This window comes from Misgurnus anguillicaudatus, chromosome 9 (genome assembly GCF_027580225.2).
Source record: "Misgurnus anguillicaudatus chromosome 9, ASM2758022v2, whole genome shotgun sequence".
Taxonomy (NCBI): domain Eukaryota; kingdom Metazoa; phylum Chordata; class Actinopteri; order Cypriniformes; family Cobitidae; genus Misgurnus; species Misgurnus anguillicaudatus.
In genome coordinates, this window is record NC_073345.2 from 32457609 (window position 1) to 32479689 (window position 22081).

At 36.2% G+C, this 22081-nt stretch overlaps 4 protein-coding genes across 10 annotated transcripts in view; 1 reads left to right on the plus strand and 3 right to left on the minus strand.

The window, feature by feature from the left end:
- Positions 1 to 2363, minus strand: part of slc4a4b (solute carrier family 4 member 4b) — a 51384-nt gene extending 49021 nt beyond the window's left edge. For 4 of the 6 annotated variants that reach the window (XM_073871499.1, XM_073871500.1, XM_073871498.1 and 1 more), the window contains exon 1: positions 2027 to 2362. In XM_073871499.1, coding sequence (XP_073727600.1) covers positions 2027 to 2043 — 17 coding nt within the window. In that variant the 5' untranslated portion in view covers positions 2044 to 2362. Of the gene's footprint in view, positions 1 to 2026 lie in introns of all 6 variants that reach the window. The other 2 variants (XM_073871496.1, XM_073871501.1) reach the window with 2 other exon arrangements.
- Positions 2364 to 4429: 2066 nt separating this feature from the next.
- dck (deoxycytidine kinase) lies at positions 4430 to 8506 on the minus strand. The gene is made up of 7 exons (XM_073871502.1): positions 8285 to 8506; positions 7728 to 7843; positions 6293 to 6486; positions 6066 to 6213; positions 5741 to 5861; positions 5154 to 5248; positions 4430 to 4947 (listed from the first exon to the last, which is right to left on the minus strand). Exons 1-7 carry the CDS (start codon positions 8373 to 8375, stop codon positions 4921 to 4923), a joined length of 792 nt encoding a protein of 263 aa, XP_073727603.1. The 5' UTR covers positions 8376 to 8506; the 3' UTR covers positions 4430 to 4920.
- Positions 8507 to 8590: 84 nt separating this feature from the next.
- mob1bb (MOB kinase activator 1Bb) lies at positions 8591 to 14789 on the minus strand. The gene is made up of 6 exons (XM_055179307.2): positions 14630 to 14789; positions 13362 to 13528; positions 10754 to 10847; positions 10546 to 10679; positions 10278 to 10441; positions 8591 to 10157 (listed from the first exon to the last, which is right to left on the minus strand). The coding sequence occupies exons 1-6, from the start codon at positions 14641 to 14643 to the stop codon at positions 10080 to 10082; spliced, it is 651 nt and encodes a 216-aa protein (XP_055035282.1). The 5' UTR covers positions 14644 to 14789; the 3' UTR covers positions 8591 to 10079.
- Positions 14790 to 15388: 599 nt separating this feature from the next.
- On the plus strand, positions 15389 to 21787 carry cacfd1 (calcium channel flower domain containing 1). 2 transcript variants are annotated; one of them, XM_055179308.2, is made up of 6 exons: positions 15389 to 15583; positions 15785 to 16018; positions 17555 to 17627; positions 18244 to 18369; positions 18450 to 18557; positions 19620 to 21787. In XM_055179308.2, exons 2-6 carry the CDS (start codon positions 15910 to 15912, stop codon positions 19708 to 19710), a joined length of 507 nt encoding a protein of 168 aa, XP_055035283.1. In that variant the 5' UTR covers positions 15389 to 15583; positions 15785 to 15909; the 3' UTR covers positions 19711 to 21787. The 2 variants fall into 2 exon arrangements, with proteins under 2 accessions (XP_055035283.1, XP_055035285.1); XM_055179310.2 differs by having other exon boundaries at positions 15802 to 16018.
- The last annotated feature ends 294 nt before the right edge of the window (positions 21788 to 22081 follow it).

Sequence of the window (22081 nt, forward strand, 5' to 3'; positions counted from 1 at the left end):
AGCGCCGTATCGGTTTCACTTTTCAACAACAGCGAACGGGCATCGTCCATTTTTTTTACAGTCTGTGTTGCTGTATGTCCGTGTATGTTTTGAGGATCGCTCTGAATCTGATCTCTAAGTCCTTCACAAAAATGCAATTATCTCAGCTTTTTGCTCAAGATTTTGTGTTTGAGAGGTGATAAAAAGAGAACTAATGAAGGTAGGATGAAACTTTTTTTTTGAAAGCAGAGGGTCTGTTCTTTCATTTGATTTATTGTATGTTTATATATTTAAAGAAGAACATTTTCTGAAAGGCATTAAACTTTAGTGCAAATCATGAAAAAGTATGGCGCTGGCTGGGAAAGAGTTGATATTAATATCTTATCTAGGCTCGAACTCATGATCTTTTGCCAACCCATGATTTGTCTCCACCAATGCACGCAGAGAACCACGTGCCCATGTGATTTATAAACTCAAACTCACAAGTTCACAACACAAGACCCTGTCCCTGTTCTTTACTCTCTAAAAATGTGACACCTCCAGGCAGCTGTTTTGTTTAAGACAGCACTATCTGTACTGAACAAAAGGCTTTGCAACATGCATTATATGCAGTCACCGGCTTCTGGAACACCACGTGAAGGACGCATTGCTCCTGGATGCTAATTGGTTTTGACAGGAGCTTCTTAGAAAAAGATTAATCTGACCGATCAAGCCGCAGCTTCGGAGGACCTGTAAAGAGGGCGACTTAAAGCAGTGCGGTAACATTAGATCAACCAGAATGACTCACTCATCGTGACCAGCTTCCAAATGGAAACTTCTCGGGGTGCCGGGAGACCCCCTAAAATATTTCATTCAGCTATATTACACTCTTACAAAATAAAAGTCACAGAAGAATCATTATCAAGAGCCATTAAGGGATTTAGTTTACCCAAAAGTATGACATCAATGTGAAGAACCTTTATTTTTAGGAGTTTATATCCAACTTAAAGGAATAGTTCACCCAAAAATGAAAATTCTGTCATCATTTACTCACTCTCATGTTGGTACAAACCTGTATACATTACTTTGTTTTTATGACCACAAAGGAAGATATTTTGAGGAATGTTAGAAACCAAACCGATCATGAGCCCCATTGACTTCCATTGGAATAAAGAATAATATGGAAGTGAATGGGGCGTATGATCGATTTGGTTACAAACAATCCCTTTAGAAAATATCTTCCCTTGTGGTCATCAGAACAAACAAAGAAATGTATACAGGTTTATAACAACATAAGAGTAAATGATGACAGAATTTTCATTTTTGGGTGAACTACGCCTTTAAATTGGATATAAACTCCTTAAAATAAAGGTGCTATAAAAAGTTCTTCACAGCAATGTATTGGTTCCCCAATTTCTCACCTTTTCATAGTTTTTAAAACATTTTCCACCACACATAACATTTTGTGAAACATAAGAGATGTTAAAGGTAAAAATAAAGGTTCCTAAAAAGGTTCTTTGACGAGCTGTATGGTTCCATATGGAACTGTAGTGGAAAAGGGTTCTACATACAACCGATAGTAATGACATCTGACTAAAAGGTTCTTTGGGGAACCAATATGGTTCTTCTATACTACCATCACTATGAAGAACCATTTGGACCTCATTTTTAAGAGTGTAGATAACTGTCTGGGTTCTTCGGACACTAAATATGGTTCCCACAGAGAATATAAAGTTCATTTGGAACCCCAAAAGTCTTCTTTTGCTTTTGTAAGAACCTTTATCTGATTACAAACGCCTGACTCTGGTAATTGTTTGACTTTAGTTGTTTGACTTAACGTGTTAAACCGGCGTTAATAACCTGTGAAATGCATGCAAATGTACAGTCTTTAATAGATAATAAGCTTCGTCACTGAAATTTGAAGCCCTCGCCACACAGAACCCAGATCAGTGTGTGCTAAAGGGTTGAATTACACCTTTACTTTTTGCACAAGAAACGTGACTTGAAACTACACATACGCATGCAAACACGAGCAGTCTCGATGTGGAAGAGGAAGATCAGTACTCACTTGTTTTTGTGGCTCATTGTGACTGTGCTTCGCGCGTCTCCGTGGGTCTGGAGCGCAGAAAGTCTATCCAAATGTGCGCAAGTGCGATTTCACTCCGACTTTAGGTTTTTGTGCGTAAAAACAGAAAAAAACATTCGCTCCTCTCCAAGTCTTTGAGTTCACTTCTATTTATCTGGAGCCAGGGCTGCTTCACTGAGTCTGATAACTGCAGGACATTCAAGCACCCCAGCACTCATAACGCAACAGGCTCATGAACTTCTGTAGTTTTGGAAAACGCTCCACGTCGCGCGTAAAAGCTATCCGTCGCTCGTCACGCCTCGAGTCTCGCTCCATATTTAAAGATCTCGCCCTCCTCCCGCGTGACGCCAGCAGTGGGAGGCAGAGACACGCGCAGAGGTCACAACACCGCATCCTTAACACACAGTGAGACTACAGTGAGCTTCTGAAAAATTCAGGTAGTTAGTAGGGAAATTAAATAAAAAAAAATTAGGGAAATTTAATGTAATTACTGTTTTAAAATTATATTTTTGTATGAAAGGAAAAATAATTGATAATAAAATAAAAATATTAATATTATGACGAAACAGGTAATGTATTTATAAAATATTCAGGTGAGGTGGCACATTAATAGGGAAATCAAGTGCAATCGCTATTTTAAAATAATAATTTGTATAAAAGTAAATATAATTTATAATACAATAAAATATTAATATTATATAAAAAATATAAGCAATATACTGGGGTTTAGAGTATGAAATATTCAGAAGGCACATTAGTATGGACATCAAATACAATTACTCTTTTAAATAATATCTTGTAAAAAAAAGTAAATATAATTTGCAATACGATAAAAAATATATAACAAACTAGGTAATATACTGGGGTTTAGAGTATAAAATAGTATATATATATATATATATATATATATATATATATATATATATATATATATATATATATATATATATATATAATGTTATAAAATATTTATAGTATGAAAATCAATTGAAAATACAAATTTGTCATTATACTGTAAATAAGTAATATGGTATATATACTAAGTAATACAGAATATTTAAAATATTTTATATATTTAAAAGTAAATAATGTTAATTTTTATTCCTTATTCCTAAGTCTTGCTAAGGGTGCATATTTTTTATCTGATCATTTGGTTATGTGCAAATAATAATAATATTATTATAATAATTATTTTGTGTCTAATCCTTCTATTATGGATAGCTTTTATTTTTTTTTTATTTATCTATTGTACAGCATTTTGGCTACATAACTATGTGCTATATAACTAAACTAAGTAGGTCTTTCACTTGAAAATAAAGGTTATGAAAGTTCTTCACAGCAAGACTTTTACCATTTTTGATCCTACACTCTCAAAATAAAAGATACAAAAGTTGTTGCTAGGACGGTACCTTTAAAAAAGGCAATTATGTTCCACTTAGTTACAGATATGTATCTTTGAGAAACCTGTATGTACCTCTAAAGGTACCAATGTGTACCTTTAAGGTACCAATATGCACTTTTTAGCTACAAAAGTGTACTTTTTAAAATGAAGCACCCTCGTGACAACTTTTGTACATTCTTGTATCCATTTTTAAGAATAAATTAAAGAATAATTACCAATTTTTACCTTTTCATATACATTTTTGCAACAGCAAGGTTCTGTGGAAATTACCTTGAAAGGACTTTCTGGAGAACCTTTAAGGAACCTTACATTTTAAGGGTCTTCAATAAAATATTATGATGATGAAGTATATATGCAGTGTCACACAAGTCAGAAAATGCAATAAAAATATGGTTTGTCATTACATCCACAAATCAAAATAAAATAAATTTGTGATCATTTAAGTTTAGGAAACTTGTGCATTTATTCTATCCTGATTTATGTGAGTTAGATTCAACAATGTAATTATTGTGATATATACACACAGAAAAAAAACAAAGAATGGTTCACAAGCATAATTAAAGTCTTTGTATAAAGTTACTTTAGATTACATACACAAATCTGTGACATTGACCATGTGAACTTATTTGTACAAAAGGTTAAACTTTCTTGCTCTTCATGAGGTACACAAGGTGATCTTAAATACTAGAAAAAGCTAAACAAAATTTTTCAGAAATTCTGCTTCCAACTTTATTTAGAAATCTGGAATCCTCATCAGATGAGATGTAGCGTAACAGTCCATTAGAGATGAATTACATAATAAAACAATGTGTAAAGGTCAGTGTTCCCACAACATTATGTTTTTCAATCCCTTTGTGATTACTAGAAAAGCATGAAAAGAAAGAAAAATTTCTTGCTGACATCTGAATGCAATTCAATGAATTATTTATCTCTCTGCTACTGAATGCGAAGCATAACTATACAAATCTATTTTCACAACATGATTATTTCCAGGAATGACTTTTATTTTAAACCCTGAGGGTTAAATCTGTTCATGATATTTTTAGCGGTACAAATAGTTGGTATTGTATAATTGCACAACATTTACTAAAACTTAAAAAAATGCAAACAAGTTTGACTTGTTTCATAACTCTGTTATTGTCAAGAAAAAGGCTGTTGGGTAATCAGAAATCCAGAGTAAATGAAAGTTTCGGCTCTTCATCATTACGATGATAAATTATTACTGACAACATTTAGGAAATTTGCTTATGTAATGCTTCAAATGAAGTGTAGAACGATGTGTCCTCAAATAGTATAGCACCGGTTAACAACAAATAAAAAGCGAAAACCCTGCAATGAAGTTCTTGAAAAAGAAAACAGAAGTTTATTATTACTATTATTAAGGATTTAATCCCCAAGACTGTAAAACAAGTACAAAAAATATATATATCACTTTATAAACAAACACAAAACATAAAAGCACAATTTTTCTTCATCACAGCGTGCTTAGAAATTCTTTCACCTACAAAGAAAAAAGACAAAATAGAAGTTACTTAAATATTATTTATTACTGTGCTCATTGTTTTTAGCATCTGTAAGTATGGATCCACAAGTATGCAAAATGTGCAATACGCATATACAGAATGACATGACATGTTTTTGGGAATGCGTGAAGCAATTATGTGTGTAGATAAATTGGGTGTGTTGTGCACAGTTAATGTGTCATACCTTCTCAATCATATCAGCACACTTGTTTGTGTTGTCTTTGAAATCATCATTGACATCCAGAGTAAGAATCGGCACTTCATTCAGATATTGAAACTCCATACTGCAAACACACAGAAATATGCATTTGATGCAACAAAAAAAAATTTTTTTCTATACATAAAATCATACAAAATTTAAAGAGCATTGTGTAAAAAAATATAACCTTGATATCTTTATTATTGACTGAGTAAGGCCAAATCAAACTTTGATGCTCCAAATCTCATCAATAGATTATAAGACTTTAGCCTGAATTTCACATTTTAGAATAAAGGTGAGGTGCATTCTGGGATGCTTTTAAACAGTACTGGTGTTCCCATGAATGCTAGTCACTTGTTGTTGTTTCTTCACTATGCCTCCAACTTGTCTATTAGAAAAGGTCCTGGTTTGAATGAATGACACTCATAACTTATTTCTTCACCAACCTTAATCCAAGAATTAGGATCTTTAAATCTTTCCATTAAAATATTGCTGAGTACATAAGAAACATTTGGTCAAGTGTGTATATGAGAGAAGATCCTGTACTGGCTGTGTGTCTGTAGTGTGTGATACCATACTCAAATTCCTGTGATGTAACCAGCACTCATGTTTATAGTGAAGTTTTTCCAGATATTCCAGAGGAATTCCCTGTTCCTCTTCTCGGCCTCTCAGATGCAATCTTTCCAAACACCGCTGGAACATAAATCACAAAACCGTCTTTGACGTTTTATCCTGCTGCATGCATGAAAGTCTGTCCACGCTCTGTAGTGTATTTGTGTGTCTGATCTTTTAGCATGGTGCTAGTCGCGTGTTTGATTATCAGCAAACAAATAATGCATGACTAAGATTGCTTTGGATTAAAATGCCCGCCAAATGCAAAATAGGAAGTAAATGTACCTCTGGCTTTGCCCGCAGGTAAATGATGGCATCCAGTTCAATGTGCTGCCCGAACTGTTTATGCAGCCAGCTGTGCCAGTCCTGATAGATCGCCCATTCAGTTTCATTCATGCACTCGCTTTCGTATAGGTTAGATGCAAAGATATACCTGCAACATACACACATTAGCTCATCCATATTCACAACATCCATATCCATAACCCTTAAATAACTTAAGTCTTATTTACCTGTCGCTGTACACTGAACGCTCAAAAAACTGCACGGGATTCTCCGCCTCTCGCAGCTTTCCATTGGTGGAATTGATCTGGGTTCGAATGCGACTCATGACGGCGTAACTCTGGAAGGTGTACGCCCAGCGTTCGGGCTTCTCGTACATCATTCGGAGAACGTTCCCGCCGCTTTTTTGAGATGTGGTTAATTCCTGTAAAAGCACACAGATTATATACCATGTACATTTATTATCCATAACTGCAAAATGCTTTGTTAACTAACTCTATTTTATAATACTGATCCTGTTCCAGTCTGGATGCTGATTGGTCAATATAAAGCAACAGCAATTGTATTATGGGTCTTTTTAAAATCTAAAAATGACTTGATTGACTGATTATGTTCCTGTTAAGTATGGATCTTCTGTGCTATTAGGACGGTGATATTTGCATACAACTGTAATACGATTTACATTTCTGTATTTGGAAGACAGATTTTATTAGTTTGCATGCTTCCTGGGAATCCAAAAGTGCTACGTTGAGTTACAAGAACACAACATAAGTTTAAATGATATTCAAGTTGTGGCCTTGTGAGTGAATGGTCATTCACATCCACCGAGTAACAACCCAAGAGAGACAGAGTTCATCATGTACAGGAAACATGCATGCATTTTAACTATAGCAGATGAGTGTATATAGATGAGTTCTGTTCTGGTTCAATGCTCAGCTCAGCTGGTGACGACTAAACCATCTGTCGAGTCCCGGGGGATGTATGTGTTTACAAGCACTGTTTCCATCGCAGCGGTTGCTCATACAGAGGCTATCGCATAAACATGTAACGTACAGAGGCCCAATAATATTTGGTGCTGTGTATGAATACCAGTGCATTGATGACAACATATCAAACCACATGGCACCTGCAAACCAATGATGCAAAAACATATCGAATTTCACTTTGCTAAGCCATTAGTCCAATTACCCTTAACCAAATATTGTCTAGGGATTTTTTGTCGTTTGTGTTTAGTTCCCTTTGAGCTCACACTGGTGTTAATCAACACATATATGCACTTGTTTTACTATCGTTTGGCAAGCAGAAAATGCAGCATATATGTAAGGTTTTATTATTTAGCATCTAAAAAATGTCGTGTGTGTGTGTGTGTGAGAGACATATACCGAAAATAGAGAGCAGATAGAGTTATTTTTCATGTCAATAAGAGAAAAAAGTTGCGAAGGCTGCAGCCTCCGGAGGACGCATATGCAGGCTACATACGTCATCAAGGTTTACTTAAGTTAACTGAGCATTACATTCATATTACAGCAACGTACGATTAACTAAGAATAATAATCTACTTTATAATTGTTAATACTATGAACTAAGACAGTATGCAGCCTGCAAATGCGACCTTCGAAGGATGCAGCCTTCGGATTGAGAAACGGCCACAAACGTAGACTGTACCTCGTGGTCTTCGTGTTGCGTTTGTACATTGCACCATCTAGCGATGGGTTCTGGTACGATCTCCCATTCCTGCTCGTGATCATCCAACAAACGAACAAAAGTGGATTTTCCCGCGGCTAAAACATACCAAGATTAAAATACAAATACAATTTAAATACTGTAATACATTTTAAAGGAATAAATAACCGAAACTCATGACCCTTCCCATCAATAATCGAACATGAGCGCCTGGCATGAAAATATGCTTTTAATAACATAAATTCACAACTTCCGCAATAAGAAACGCGATTCTTAATATGTACAAAACAAAATATAGGAGTTTATATTAATTTAAAATGGCCAAATAGAAAATGCGCGTAACCTTTGTCAGAACCGCGCGCGCGCCAGATTACAGGAAATGTCAGAATCAAGTTCCTTAACACATGTGTTATTATTATTACGGATAAAGTTAAACCTCTAAATTAATCGAAATTCATAAAAGGTTATTAAATCCATAAGTAAAACACATTTGCATACAATAGTTGTACTGAAAACGATCTATTTAATGAATTACTTACCGATGTTTCCTTCAATAGAGATGCGTTTAATCCTCTTCTCCAGACTGTCATTCAGAGGACTCGGACAGGCTCTTTTAGCTGTGTGAGACATTTTATTTAAGGCTATAACTAAGCAAAATTTAACAACACTCGTTACAGTTACTGTACAGTAAGCAACACGGCTAGGAGGCGGGAACTTAAATTCTGGCGCTTAAACTGCAGGCTCCGCCCATCCGGATACAGCTGCTATACATTCATAACAATACACTAAGTTATGTATCAAAAAAATACGTTATATATATAAATAAAACAAACATGAACAAAATGTCTTAAGAGAATCGTTTTATTTGCTCTATTTACAGCAGAAATAACATCAGTTGCTATTGTTACAATTATTATACAATCAAGGGAAAATAGATTGTTTCTGTGACAAAAATGTTATAAATATTTCAGCTTTATCCTATATTATTCAATGGTTGGCACTTTTACACTTTTAGCAGAAACACCGGATTTTATAACCTCCAAAAATAAAACCTAAAAAATGATAAAGATTTTAAAGTAATGATTAAAAAGCATCCAAAGCAAAGTGATGCAATGAATAAAATATTAACATGGGAGGTAGAAAAGAACAATCACTTCAAAAACAAAATCTTTCATATAAACTGACCAAAATCCTAATGTATTCACATACACTTCAAAATGTTGCATGAATGACCTCAGATAAGGAAACGGTTGGAGTGGCTTTGCAAAACATACATCTTACAGCAGTCTTCGAGCTGTTATCATGAAAACGACAAGCAGCTTCATTGCATCAAGGCCGTTTTTATCATTATCCACTTGGGTTCAACAGACGGGCCATTTTAACATGCACATTTCATCACAACATTTCTATTTTAGTAGTCTGAAAAACCCTTGACTTATCCGTATAAAATCCAAACATTATAAATGCATCATGACAAAACAAGCTAAATAAAATATGATCATGTAACTCTAATAAATGTGACCCCGGACGACAAAACCACAAGTTGCATGGGTATATTTATAGCCATAGCCAACAATACATTGCATGGGTCAAAATGATGAGGTCAAAAATCATTGGGATATTAAGATCAAGTTTCATGAAAATGTTATGTAATATTGTCTAACATAAATGGAAAATGTATTTGTTCCTAAGGACTTCATCTGGACAACTTTAAACCCTCAAATTCCAGATTTTCAAAAAGTTGAATCGACCTCAATGGAAAGCTTATTTATTCAGCTCTCAATTTCGAAAATTAACCTTTATGGCTGATCTTGTGGTTCAGGATCTCATATTATCAGCAATGATCATTTATAATATTGCATAGGAAAATAGACTTCACCTATTTAACCGCATCTGCAGCTTTAAGACTCAAACATCTTTAAAACATTCAAATCAAACGCTGTTTTACGTGATACAGGCACCATGCTAACAAGTGGAATCACTGTAGTACATAATTCAACAGTCTTCAGTAAAATTTTACCTTTTCTGTGACCACAGAGTAAATTAATAATGTGAATATCTTAAGAAACTTAAAACAAAGTGTTACCGTTTCATCCTTTTATCAAACTTCAATAAATGTATATTTAAGATGATAGGCCTGATGTTATTAGCCATGATCCCTTTATAACCGTTAGCATTGTGCAGATTCTATACATTTACAACAGTTCACCTACAGTAGCATGTGCTGTTGGGCTAAAATCATCTTTATAAAGCAAATGAGTAGTTAAAGATACATATCACGGTTTTCCATCAGCATTTAGTACTCTTCGGCTCTTTCCCTCTCTCTCTCTCTCTTTATCTGTCTTTAGTTGTTAGCTTCTCGATGAGTTCTTGAAGTGGTGCCAACTCCTTGCGATCCATCAAATTAAACTCCTAAAAAACAGAAGAACTCGCATCATCAAATGTTGTTACTTTTAAGAAAAAAAGTTCATATAGCTCTATGACCAAAATGTGTATTTTAATAGTTGGAACACAGTTGAAGATGATAAGCACCTGGACGAAGAAGATGAAGTGTTTGAATGATGTGTTGAGGTGGGCTTCTTCCTGTAACTGCATGACTGCGTCAAAGTGTTGATGATAAATATGAGCGTAAACTCTGAACAGGCGCTTCAGAATGGTCTTGGCCACCGACATGAAGTTCTTCCGGAAAGGAACGCCTGCAGAGATGAGCCATTGATAGAGTAACAGAAAATATTGGAGTTAATACTTTATAAGCATTTGGGTATATGCCACATCGTGAGGTTGTGATGTCACTGAGTACCTATTTTAGAAGGAAACAGAGTCTCGTCATCAAGTTGATCTTGAACCCACGTCATCAAATAATCAATGTACTTGGGAGCCGAGCACTTGATAGGCTTCTTAATGTTGGTCCCGTCCGCCCAGTGATACTCGTATCTAAACAGAAAGAGATTAGTGAAGTGCAGAAGAAGAGAGATGAATTTGCTGACACTACGTCTAGTCTTGCTTACTTGGGTCCAGCTGACATGACCGGGCAGCTGCTCTCTGAGCAGAAATCTGTGATGGTGCCGTACAGCATGTTTATCTGGTTGAAGAAATCCACCGCTGCAAAAACAGAGAGATCATATCAGGAAAAACTTTAACTTTTCATTTTTTATAATGAAAATATACATAAATCAAGACTATATAGTGCAACTTTCTTTCTTCTTTCTCTTATTTTCTTCCTTTCTTCCTTTCCTCCTTCCTTCCTTTCTTTCATCCTTCCTTCCTTCCTTCCTTCCCTCCCTTTCCTTTCATCCTTCCTTCCTTCCTTTCCTCCCTTTCCTTTCATCCTTCCTTCCTTCCTTCCTTCCTTCCTTTCCTCCCATTCATTTCCTTCCTTCCTTCCTTTCCTCCCATTCATTTCCTTCCTTCCTTCCTTCCTTCCTTCCTTCCTTTCCTCCCATTCATTTCCTTCCTTCCTTCCTTCCTTCCTTCCTTCCTTTCCTCCCATTCATTTCCTTCCTTCATTCCTTCCTTCCTCCTTTTTTCTGCCTACCTTTCCTCCTTCCTTCCTTCATTCCTTCCTTCCTTCCTTCATTCCTTCCTTCATTCCTTTCCTCCCATTCATTTCCTTCCTTCCTTCGTTTCCTCCCATTCATTTCCTTCCTTCCTTCCTTCCTTCCTTTCCTCCCATTCATTTCCTTCCTTCCTTCATTCCTTCCTTCCTTCCTTCCTTCCTTTCCTCTCATTCATTTCCTTCCTTCCTTCCTTCCTTTCCTCCCATTCATTTCCTTCCTTCCTTCCTTCCTTCCTTTCCTCCCATTCATTTCCTTCCTCCCATTCATTTCCTTCCTCCCATTCATTTCCTTCCTCCGATTCATTTCCTTCCTCCCATTCATTTCCTTCCTTTCCTCTCATTCATTTCCTTCCTTTCCTCTCATTCATTTCCTTCCTCCCATTCATTTCCTTCCTTCCTTCCTTCCTTCCTTTCCTCCCATTCATTTCCTTCCATTCATTTCCTTCCTCCCATTCATTTCCTTCCTCCCATTCATTTCCTTCCTCCCATTCATTTCCTTCCTCCCATTCATTTCCTTCCTCCCATTCATTTCCTTCCTCCCATTCATTTCCTTCCTCCCATTCATTTCCTTCCTTCCTTCCTCCCATTCATTTCCTTCCTTCCTTCCTTCCTCCCATTCACTTCCTTCCTTCCTTCCTCCCATTCACTTCCTTCCTCCCATTCACTTCCTTCCTTCCTTCCTTCCTTCCTTCCTTCATTCATTCATTCATTCATTCATTCATTCATTCATTCATTCATTCATTCATTTCCTTCCTTCCTTCCTTCCTTCATTTCCTTCCTTCCTTCCTTCCTTCATTTCCTTCATTTCCTTCCTTCATTCATTTCCTTCATTTCCTTCCTTCATTCATTCCTTCATTCATTTCCTTCCTTCCTTCATTCATTCATTTCCTTCCTTCCTTCCTTCCTTTCTTCATTTCTTTCCTCCTTCCCTCTTTTTTCCTTTTCTAACTTTCTTCCTTTCCTCCCTGTTTTTCTTTCCCATCTTTCCCTATTTCTCCCTTAAATTCTCTCTTCCTTTCTTTCTTTTTTACTTTCTTTTCTTCTTTATCGTTTCCTTACTTATTTCCTTTCTTCTTTCATCCATTCTCAAGTTCGTCCTTTCTTCCTTATCTTTCCTTTCCTTCCTTTTTTCTTAATTCATTTATTTTATTGTTTACCTTTCCTCATTTCTCACTTTCTTCCTTATCTTTCCATATTTTCCTTATCTTATCTTTCCTTTCCTTCCTTTTTTCTTACTTCATTTCTTTTATTCTTTACTTTTCTTCCTTCCTTCCTTCTATCTTTCCTTCTTTTCTTCATGCTTTCTATTTTTTTGTTTCTCTTTCTTTTTATCTCCCATTCATTCTCGCTCTACCTCTCTCTCTTTGTTAATGTCATGCCAACTTCTATGGCTATGTTTATGGCGAGAATAAGGTGTAGTTATTAAAACCAAAACAAAAATGTTTGGGATTATTTATTTTTTTCTCAAATTAAAAAAAGTACAATTATTATTTCCTTAAAACTAAATTTAGACAGACTTGATTAAATATCTTTAAAGTTACAGTACTCAACTCTACACTCCTTAGTGACTGCTTACTTATTACTTCTACGTGAATAAAAAATCCTCTTAGGTGTTACCAAAACCCAGTGAGCTGTCTACAGAGGAAAGATTTTAAGGCAGGGCATCTCAAACCTGTCATGCACATTTTGTCTTCCTCATCTGACTCACCTTTTCAACTCATCAGCTCATTAGTAGAGACGACAAGACCTGAATCAGGTGTGTCAGACGAGAGGAAACATATACAAAGGTTTGAGAGGCCCTGTTTTAGGGCACTGGGGGAGGTGTGTAAGTAATTCTGAAATGGACAAAAGGTCCACTGGGACTGACTGGGTGATTGGTAGGTGGGTCTGGCCCGGTGTGATCAATAGGTCAAGGGTCAAAGTTGTTAAGAAGAAAATGAGAAAAGCATACAAACACACAAAGGGAGAAAAAACAGAACAATCTACACTACAGTAACAGTACAGTATGTGCTATTAATCAAGATGCATTAATAAAATATGACATCACTCGTGGTCCTTACTGTTAACAGCAACCCATTCATTAAGATCTTCTCCATCAGGAAGCATGACAGCCATACGGAGGTTCCCGCTGCCCAGCGTAGCTTCGGCATGTTTGAGCAGCTCATACTGGTGTGAACCTTCTGGAATGTTCTTCTTCGGCTTAAACGTCTTTGATGAACGATTCCCACTGGATGAGATGGAGAATAACAAACAATTGGCAAATTATAAAAGTGCATATGAACTAATGCTATCAGTAGCAAATCAGTACTGCATAAGGACTTGTGTTATAACATTACACCGTTTACATCGAAACGCAAATCTAAAGATACAAAAATCAGGTTCATCCAGTTTTAATCAAACGCACATTCCAATCAACATTTCTTAAAATGCAAACCATAACATAACTAGAAAATAAGACAATGTAATGACATCACATGTCTTGTAGTTCTGATGGACTTCTCTAAATTTCAGGCGTCCAATGATCCATCACGAGAACTTAATGTTTTGAAACAGTCGTGACACATTCTCAGCTGATCTGTGTAAACCAGCTTCCCTGTCATCATCATGTCTGCTCATAATTTCACTTAGTAAATTCAATTTAAGACATCTAAAAACAAACAAATGTGAACCCATTAGATTACCGGATCAGATTAAGTAATGTTCTGCTTTACAGAGTTTCCCAACTCACTTCCTTTTAGTGAAGATGTAAACATATAATTACCAAGAAAAGCAAATACAACCACCCTTCCCCAGTTCCCCTTCAAAATGATAAGACTAAAGCAAGTTCGTTTAGTTGAGTTAAATAATGTTTTTTATATATAATCAGACATACAACTGTCTTTATACAATCCTAAAAAGGTCTCTAGGACATATGCACGATCATCTTTATTGTTTTACATTAAAATAGGATTGCACTTCATGCATTTTGGTAAAGGCACACGAAGGCACAGATTCCCAGGAAAGCATTTATAGAGACACACAATGCAACTCTGATACAAAGTGACAAGGCACGCGGCGTGTTTCTGAACACACTCAGCCCAGCATGAACGATAAACAACCAGTCGTTACATAAGAGCTACCCAGTTTCCAACAAAACACATCACAAACCAGGATAAATGTGAATCTGAATCGGGTAAACAAAGATGCCCGACCACGAAAGTATTAGCCGTGTGCAAATTCAGACACATTTAATGATAATTAAAGTCAATCTGATCCAAACAACTCAATGAGCTCTTTAGCGAAACTATACAAACCGGTGTGAGTCGATCAATTACATAGTTAAACTCACAATAAGAAGCTCATCTTCTCCGGTCCGGTTCAGAGTTCTGCTGCTGGTCTGGGTCCGAGGTTTCGGTTCGTGAATGTAACGCAGTTCAGCCACCTGGCAACAAAACTTCGCACAGCAGCTGTGGATCCTTTAATCTTGTTTGTAGATTTATAAACCATGTGATATTGCTATATAATGCGCAAGTGTTCTGGGTGAAGCCGGGTTTATGATTTACATATCTGCACTCTGAGGGCAAACTGATAATCTCGCGATTGTTCGTGGCGCTGACGTCAGCCTGTTTCAGACCAGTCTACAAAATAATTTCTGGGTTGATCTAAGTTCGTTTATTTTTAGGTCGACAGATGTAAACCACTCCTCGGTTCCCAGAGTTTTTTTCTCGGTTGAAAACCCTGATCATTTTGCTCCTAAATATGTTGACAACTTAAATAATTCTCAGTTGTGTCTTCTATTATTTTTTTTATTTTTTTTGGGGGGGGTGTTTAAAAATGTTATTTTACGCCTTAAATAAAAAATATTTTTAAATAAAGTATTTTTTGTTACTTTATGAAGGTTTCTTCAAAGATTTAATTTAACTTGTGCTAATTGAAATCTAATTTTTCTTAGGGTTTCTTTCCTAAATTTTTGTAGCATTTTATTATAAAATATTATAATATATTTTACATGTTTTATCTGTTTATATTTGCATTTATATTTGTTTTAAATAAAATTCTAATTGCGCAAATGCTGTGTCTGTTGATGCACCTGAAGCACCAATGTGTGCAGTGACGCATTATTGGCTCCGCCTACAATGCAACGCAGACAAGGGAACCTCAAACAAGACAACAGGAGCAAATGCTCTACTACGTTAAACTGACATAATAGACAAGATTATACTATTCTGAAGACACGGAGTTAAAGATCCTGTAATAACACAGATTTTTCCAAGCGGAGGAACCCCGACAACAATCTTCAGAGGTTTGAATATTATTTTAATGTGTTGCGGCTTTCTGCCATTATAATGCCCTATAGAACAGCGCCGTCTAATAAATAAACCAGCCCGTGTTTCATTCTAATTTTTTAACCAGTTAAACATCAACTACCGCATCTTTACGTCGTATTAAGTGGCGGTTTTTTGATAACTTTTTTGCGCTATTGTTTATTTGGCTGATATTACAGTCAACTGTACTTCACAGCCAGTGTCCGTGTCGGGAAAAGGCGACAGCTACAGGCCGCCGGTGGTACTGCACCTGCCGGGAGTTGTAAGTGAGACATTGGGAGTCTGAATTATTTAACGGTGGAAAATGAGCTCCGAGGAGGCGGCAGCTCCAACAAAAACGGGAACAGATGACGATGGCATGTCCTGGTGGTACCGGTGGATCTGCAAAATATCTGGTGTGCTGGGTGGCATATGTAAGTATCTAAATATGTGCCATAACTGTGACAGGTGTATCATTGTGTGATGGTATCTGAAACCTTTCCAAGTGCTGATACCCATTTACACTTAACATAATCAATAATTTCTTTCAACAAAGACTACTTTGATCAAGAAACTCACACTAAGGTGCTGTATTCAATTGTGAAGGTCTATTACAGAGACTTTTCATTTCAGAACTGTCATGGTAACACAGGTGTCATAGCAACAGCAACTTTTTCTTCTCATCCCTTGTTCACGTCATCTTATTCCTTTGTCCTGTCGTGTCTTTTGTTAAAAAATTCAATGTCCTTGTTGTCCAAAAAGACCCCAAATTTAACATTATGATAGTCAAGAAGCAGGTTTTATATTTTTTGTCTCCAACCACTCACACAAGTCTTTTGTGAAGAGTTGCTTGGGCTATTGACTTCTTTGCTTAGAAGGAGGTCTGAGGATCAATAATACACTTTCTCAGTTTATGATACAGAATGATTTGACCTCAGGCAGATACTCTAATTAATAGATTACATACAAAGGTTTCAGTGTGCATAAGACAAACATTTTCCTCCACTGCTGTGTGTGAGTGTTGTTTAAGCGTCAGCCAGCATCAATAGTTCTCTGTCCTCTACCAAAAATGCTGAGACATGGATGATAGATGCAGCTGTGCAGTCAAGCCCAACAAATGCTCCTGTTACTTCAGCTGCTCTGCACAGATTGTCTGTCATTTTTGGGGTTTTACTGTTGGCTCGATCTGTTAATGTAACAGCCACTCTGCACGAATGAGATATAAATCCTCTATTCAAACCATTTGTCCCAGTTTAAAGTGGAATAATAAAGTCCGATATTAAATCTGTTCTCTGACACCACAGAAAAATGTGATATTAAAGGTACAGTGTGTAACTTTTAGGGGCATCTCTTGATAGTAATGCAATGTAATCTACATAACGATATTATCAGCGGTGTATTTAGACCTTACAAAATGAATTGTATTGTTTTTATTACCTTAGCATTAACCGTTTTTATCTACATACACTGCGGGTCCCCTAACATGGAAGTCGCCATTTTGCACCATCGTGTTTATACCTAAACGGACAAACTGCTTTATACAGCGCGTTTCGTCACTACGTTGTCTCCGGCAACAACATGCTTGTCCTGTGGCGGCTACCGTAGTTTCTCTGTGCGTTTCAAATGATAGTGCTGAGCAGTAAACTGAGCCATTGGTTGCAACTTGCAATCTCACCACTAGATGCCACTAAAATCTACACACAGCACCTTTAACCACCAAGCCAAATTTGTATGATAAAAAAAACGACAAATAAAATAAGTTATACATTTCTTGGAAAAACAGGCAGGATTCTTGGATTCTCTGCTCTTGCGGGAAAACTGTCGGTCTCTCTGAACCTTCAAATACAGAGCAACCTGCATGGATGCTAGCGATTGTTATTCATTTATTATTTTAAATAATTATTTAATGCATTGGTAGATGCGAAAAGTACAAATTATGTACAAAATCTCTCTTTCTGTCTCTCTTATAGCATGTGCCACAATGGGAGTTTGGAATTGCGTGACGGTGAATCCCTTAAACATTGCAGCTGGAGTCTGGATGGTGTAAGGACATTATACTTTTTAGTTATATATATACTTTATTTAGTTTTAGTTTATGTATGTTAGCATGAAAAGTGGTCCTTAAGCTGTGAGTTTAAAGGGGACATATCATAAAAATCTGACTTTTTCCATGTTTAAGTGCTATAGTTGGGTCCCCAATGCTTCTGTCAACCTAGAAAATGTGAAAAAGATCAACCCAGTAACTCAGTTTTGGTAAACCATTCTCTTCAAGCATGTGAAAAAATAGCTCATTGAAATTTGTCTCCCCTTGTGATGTCAGAAGGGGATCTTATAATAATAATACCGCCCCTTAATCTGCTCTATCCAACCATGGCACTGCCATTTAGTGCAGAGAGAGAACAAAATAATTGACAGCACAATTGAGTTTCAATATCAACGAATCACCATCATGGCGGTCAGTGTTTGCATTTCATCAGCTCATTTGCATTTAAAAGGACACATTGCTTACACATACAAAGTGGCAATTTAATGCTACAATAAATGATCTGTTGGGTTTTTTGAGCTTAAACTTCACATACGTACTCTGAAGACACCAAAGATTTATTTTACATCTCAAAAAAGTCTTGTGAAATGTCTTCTTAACTGATTTCTTCTTCAGGTTAACAGCATTTGTGCTGTTTCTCTGTGAGGTCCCCTTCTGCTGTCAGTTTATTGAGTTCGCAAACGCAGTGGCGGCGCGTGCAGACAGATTAAAGCCGTGGCAGAAAGCTCTCTTCTACTGCGGGTGAGCTCCAGTTTCCATAATTTCTTATCTAGTACCTAATTATCTCCTAAATTAAAACTGACCCAAACCTTTTTCCTCAGGATGGCACTTTTTCCTATTTGTCTGAAGTTAAACATTACCACTCTCTTCGGGAATGCCATCGCCTTTGCCACTGGAGTGCTGTATGGACTCGCATCCCTTGGAAAGAAGTAAGTGGGATATCTGGTCTTAAACCCATTTACATTCACGCTTTTATCCAAAGTGACTCTTATTCTGCACTTTTTTTAATCAATATGTCTGGGGTCTGCAACAAACGATCAAATCGATGATAATCTTTTATGTAATTCGATGTCAACATGCTCCCGCACCACGGTCAGACAGCTCAGATATGTACTAGCTTTATACAGCGCTACCTGTGCGCTTATAATTAAAGGCAGGTGCTGTTCCGTCATACATTTTTTGTTCTTTATAACTATAATAATTAAAACTCCCAATTAAGTAAATATTTAAGTTTTTATCTGATTAATCGAAAAAATAATCGGCCGATTAATCGATTATGAAAATAACCATTAGTTGCAGCCCCAAATATGTCTACTTATTGGGTTTGAACACACAACCGTTGACACTATGCTCTACAAATTGAGCTACTTTTCTTAAAGCCAATCTCACTTACACTAATTGTAGCATTTAAACATTATGGGGTAGTTTTTTATGTTATGTCCGTCTTCATCTGCACTGCAAAAAATTATTTGCAAGAAAAAAAATTCTTAGTATTTTTGTCTTGTTTTCAGTTAAAATATCAAAAAATTCTTAAATTAAGATGCTTTTTTGTTGAGCAAAACGACCCAAGAAAATAAGTAGTTTTTAGACCAAAAATATCAAATTTAATTGATTTTGTGCATAAAACCAGCCATACATCTGCCATACATATATTTTTTCGCTTGTTTTATGCACAAAATCACTTAAATTTGATATTTTTGCTGTGTGTTAATTATAAATGAGGTTTATTACTAAGTTCGAGAGAAGCATGGTCTAATAATCCAACCAATCAGTGAGAAGAAGTCTCTGTATGTAGCTGTCCCTGGTCTCTGTCCTGTGTCAGTTTTTGCAACATCCCTCCTCCATCCCATCACCTCCATCTCAGCTGGTATCTATCCCAGTTAAGAAGCGGAAAATACTCTGGGCTCGAGAAAATGAGTTTAATTGCATGAAAACTCGTGAATTAATTTAACTACTATAGTTATTGATAAAACTCTTTTTCTCACTTTCAGAGGTGATGCGGTGAGCTACGCCCGGTTGCAGCACAATAAACAGGGTGATGAAGAGAAAGTTACAGGCACCACAGATGGTTCTGTGCCGTGAATCTCTTTCTTCACCTCCTCCTTTACTCCTCTACCTCCATTTCACCTCCCTCTCTTTGTGTGTGTGTATCCTGACTGGAGTGACCATCACTTCATTGTTGGATTACAGATATACCATATGCTCTTTTGATCAGTGAAGTAATTGGGTTTTAGGTGAATATTTGATTTAAACTCTAATGCACAATTTAGTCTTTTTGTATTTATTGAATAATAATTTTGTCTTGCATTATGAAAATCGTATCGGGTTGACCTTTGATTTTTAACTTTAAATGTTTTTTGTGTTTCATTCGTGAGACAAAAAGTTGGAGAAATTAATGCATTAACTATCGTCACCTGCCTCATATTTACATCAAACAACCTCAGCACCAGCACAGGGATTTCAAATTATGGCCATTGGGATTTTCCCACAATTCTTTGCGCTGCAGATGATCACAAACAGAAGCATTTGTGACGTGTAAATCCGTTAATACACAGAATTATAAGTTTAAGCATGGTAAAACGTGTTTTAACAATTGCAGGGATAAAAAACTGAATCTGTGAGTGTTTATGTACCTCTGTTAACAGGCCTTTGCCCTAAATCCTGCGCTGCAGCATGATGTGTTTATCAATGCTGGAATGTATTTTTGCTACGCTGCTTTAAAATCTCACATTCATTGATTTTTGGCGGATGAGTATTTGTGTATAAGTGTGTACTGGTTGTTTCATATAAGAACTTGTAATTGTGAGTGATGGGTTAGATTTTAAGGTTGCCCGAAGTTTACTCTGCGTCTTCAGGAACTTGTGTGTGTTTCTCTAAAGTTGTTCATGTCTTGCCATCTAAAGAAGGGCTTTTTATCTAGAACAAAAAATAACTGGGATGCTTAATGATGCAGTGATGACATTTTGCATGTTTTGTCAAAGACGGTTGTGCAGAAAATGATTGTCCTTCTCCACATCAAGAAGCATATATTTAACATTTATTACAGTTCTGAAATCTTAACAGTTTTAAAAACTAAAACGATTCTTTTTCAGGCAAACAAACTAAACTGAACCAGTCTGGTCCCAACACTGAACACTATGAAAGCCATCATTAAAGTCTGTGTAAAGTCCGATATTAAATGTGTTCTGTTAGTCACACCACAGAAAAAAATTTGAATGATTAAAAAACGCCACGTAAAAAAGTAAGTTAATAAAAATCTTGGAAAAATAGGCCGGATTCTCTGTTCTCAAACGCTGGGAGCGTGTCCGCGGTCGGCGCCGAAGCCACGCCCACTCGCGGAAAAGTCCAAGGGCCTATGGGCGGGGCCATTCTTGGAGGCTGCAGTGCGTCACTGAGCAACTGTTTTAGCTCTTCCCAAATAATCTTGAACACAGAAATGTGGAAAAACTAATGGTTTAACTTCACGATTCAGTAGTACTACATAGTTCACAGGCTTTGTAACATGTTTCTGCAAAATATTTCTAACATTTATAATGTGTTTACAAACAATCCTCTGAAATGACTTTACACAAACTTTAAAAAACAAACAAGACTAACGCTCTTTATTGCTGAGGTCATTCTGTACTGTTTCTACTTTAGTGTTCATACGGTTACAGCATTTATTCTGTATTGAAGGTCACATGCTGTCTCTAAACTTTTTATAATATTGACATGCGGTGAAAGTTAATTTTCATGTTTAGCTGGATGCTAGTCTTTTACTAACACTATTGAGCTTTTGCATTTGTGAACCAGTTTGGTCTCCAAGTCCACCAGCACATTAATCTCATTATACAGATGGGATTTAACTCACATTTCCAGTATAGTAGGACTATCTGTTATTAACTTTGGTAGACATGTAGTTGTGTTTATAGCAACACTTGATTTACAGTCAAAATGATCACATATAGACACTATTGCTTTAAAATATGGCAACATTTAGTAAGTGATAAACCTAAAAAATAAAAAGTCTTTAATGTAGCTAAGCTATGATCCTGGCTCTGTGTGTAATGTATTTGTTTGATCAATGAATGTAACACATTGCAATGATGCATTAAGGAATCTCATCCATGATGATGTTTTCCCCATGTGATAAATAAAGTAATCCGTTTTTGACTTTTCACACTCTGTCTGTTTTTCCTCTGTGTATGCGTTTATATTGGGATTCAATATTCAAACTGTGAGGTCTTGTCTGCTGTTCATGCCTCAAATACTATTGCTTTTATTAAAGTTTGCATAATACACAAATATTAAGGAAACAAAATTTAATAGTCTGCCTCCAAAGTTGTGTAGTGATGTTCACAGCATGACTAAAATGATATTTCATTGCATTAGAAACATTTAAGAATACAAATCTTTCTACTATTATAATAAAATAAGACATGTAGCGAAATCTTGTAACGTAAAAACAAGGGTT

Bases quoted from the DNA above. Each gene is read 5' to 3' on its own strand.
- dck (XM_073871502.1), bottom strand. From the start codon at position 8,375: ATGTCTCACACAGCTAAAAGAGCCTGTCCGAGTCCTCTGAATGACAGT. The intron at 6,214-6,292 runs GTAAATAAGACT...TGTATGTTGCAG, and splicing joins CGTTCAGTGTACAGCGACAG to GTATATCTTTGCATCTAACC. The intron at 5,862-6,065 runs GTACATTTACTT...TTTATGTTCCAG, and splicing joins ACCTGCGGGCAAAGCCAGAG to CGGTGTTTGGAAAGATTGCA.
- mob1bb (XM_055179307.2), bottom strand. The intron at 10,442-10,545 runs GTACTCAGTGAC...TCATCTCTGCAG, and splicing joins TCTGTTTCCTTCTAAAATAG to GCGTTCCTTTCCGGAAGAAC. The intron at 10,158-10,277 runs GTGCTTATCATC...TCTGTTTTTTAG, and splicing joins ACTTCATCTTCTTCGTCCAG to GAGTTTAATTTGATGGATCG.
- cacfd1 (XM_055179308.2), top strand. From the start codon at position 15,910: ATGAGCTCCGAGGAGGCGGCAGCTCCAACAAAAACGGGAACAGATGAC. The intron at 16,019-17,554 runs GTAAGTATCTAA...TCTCTCTTATAG, and splicing joins TGGTGTGCTGGGTGGCATAT to CATGTGCCACAATGGGAGTT. The intron at 18,558-19,619 runs GTAAGTGGGATA...TCTCACTTTCAG, and splicing joins CTCGCATCCCTTGGAAAGAA to AGGTGATGCGGTGAGCTACG.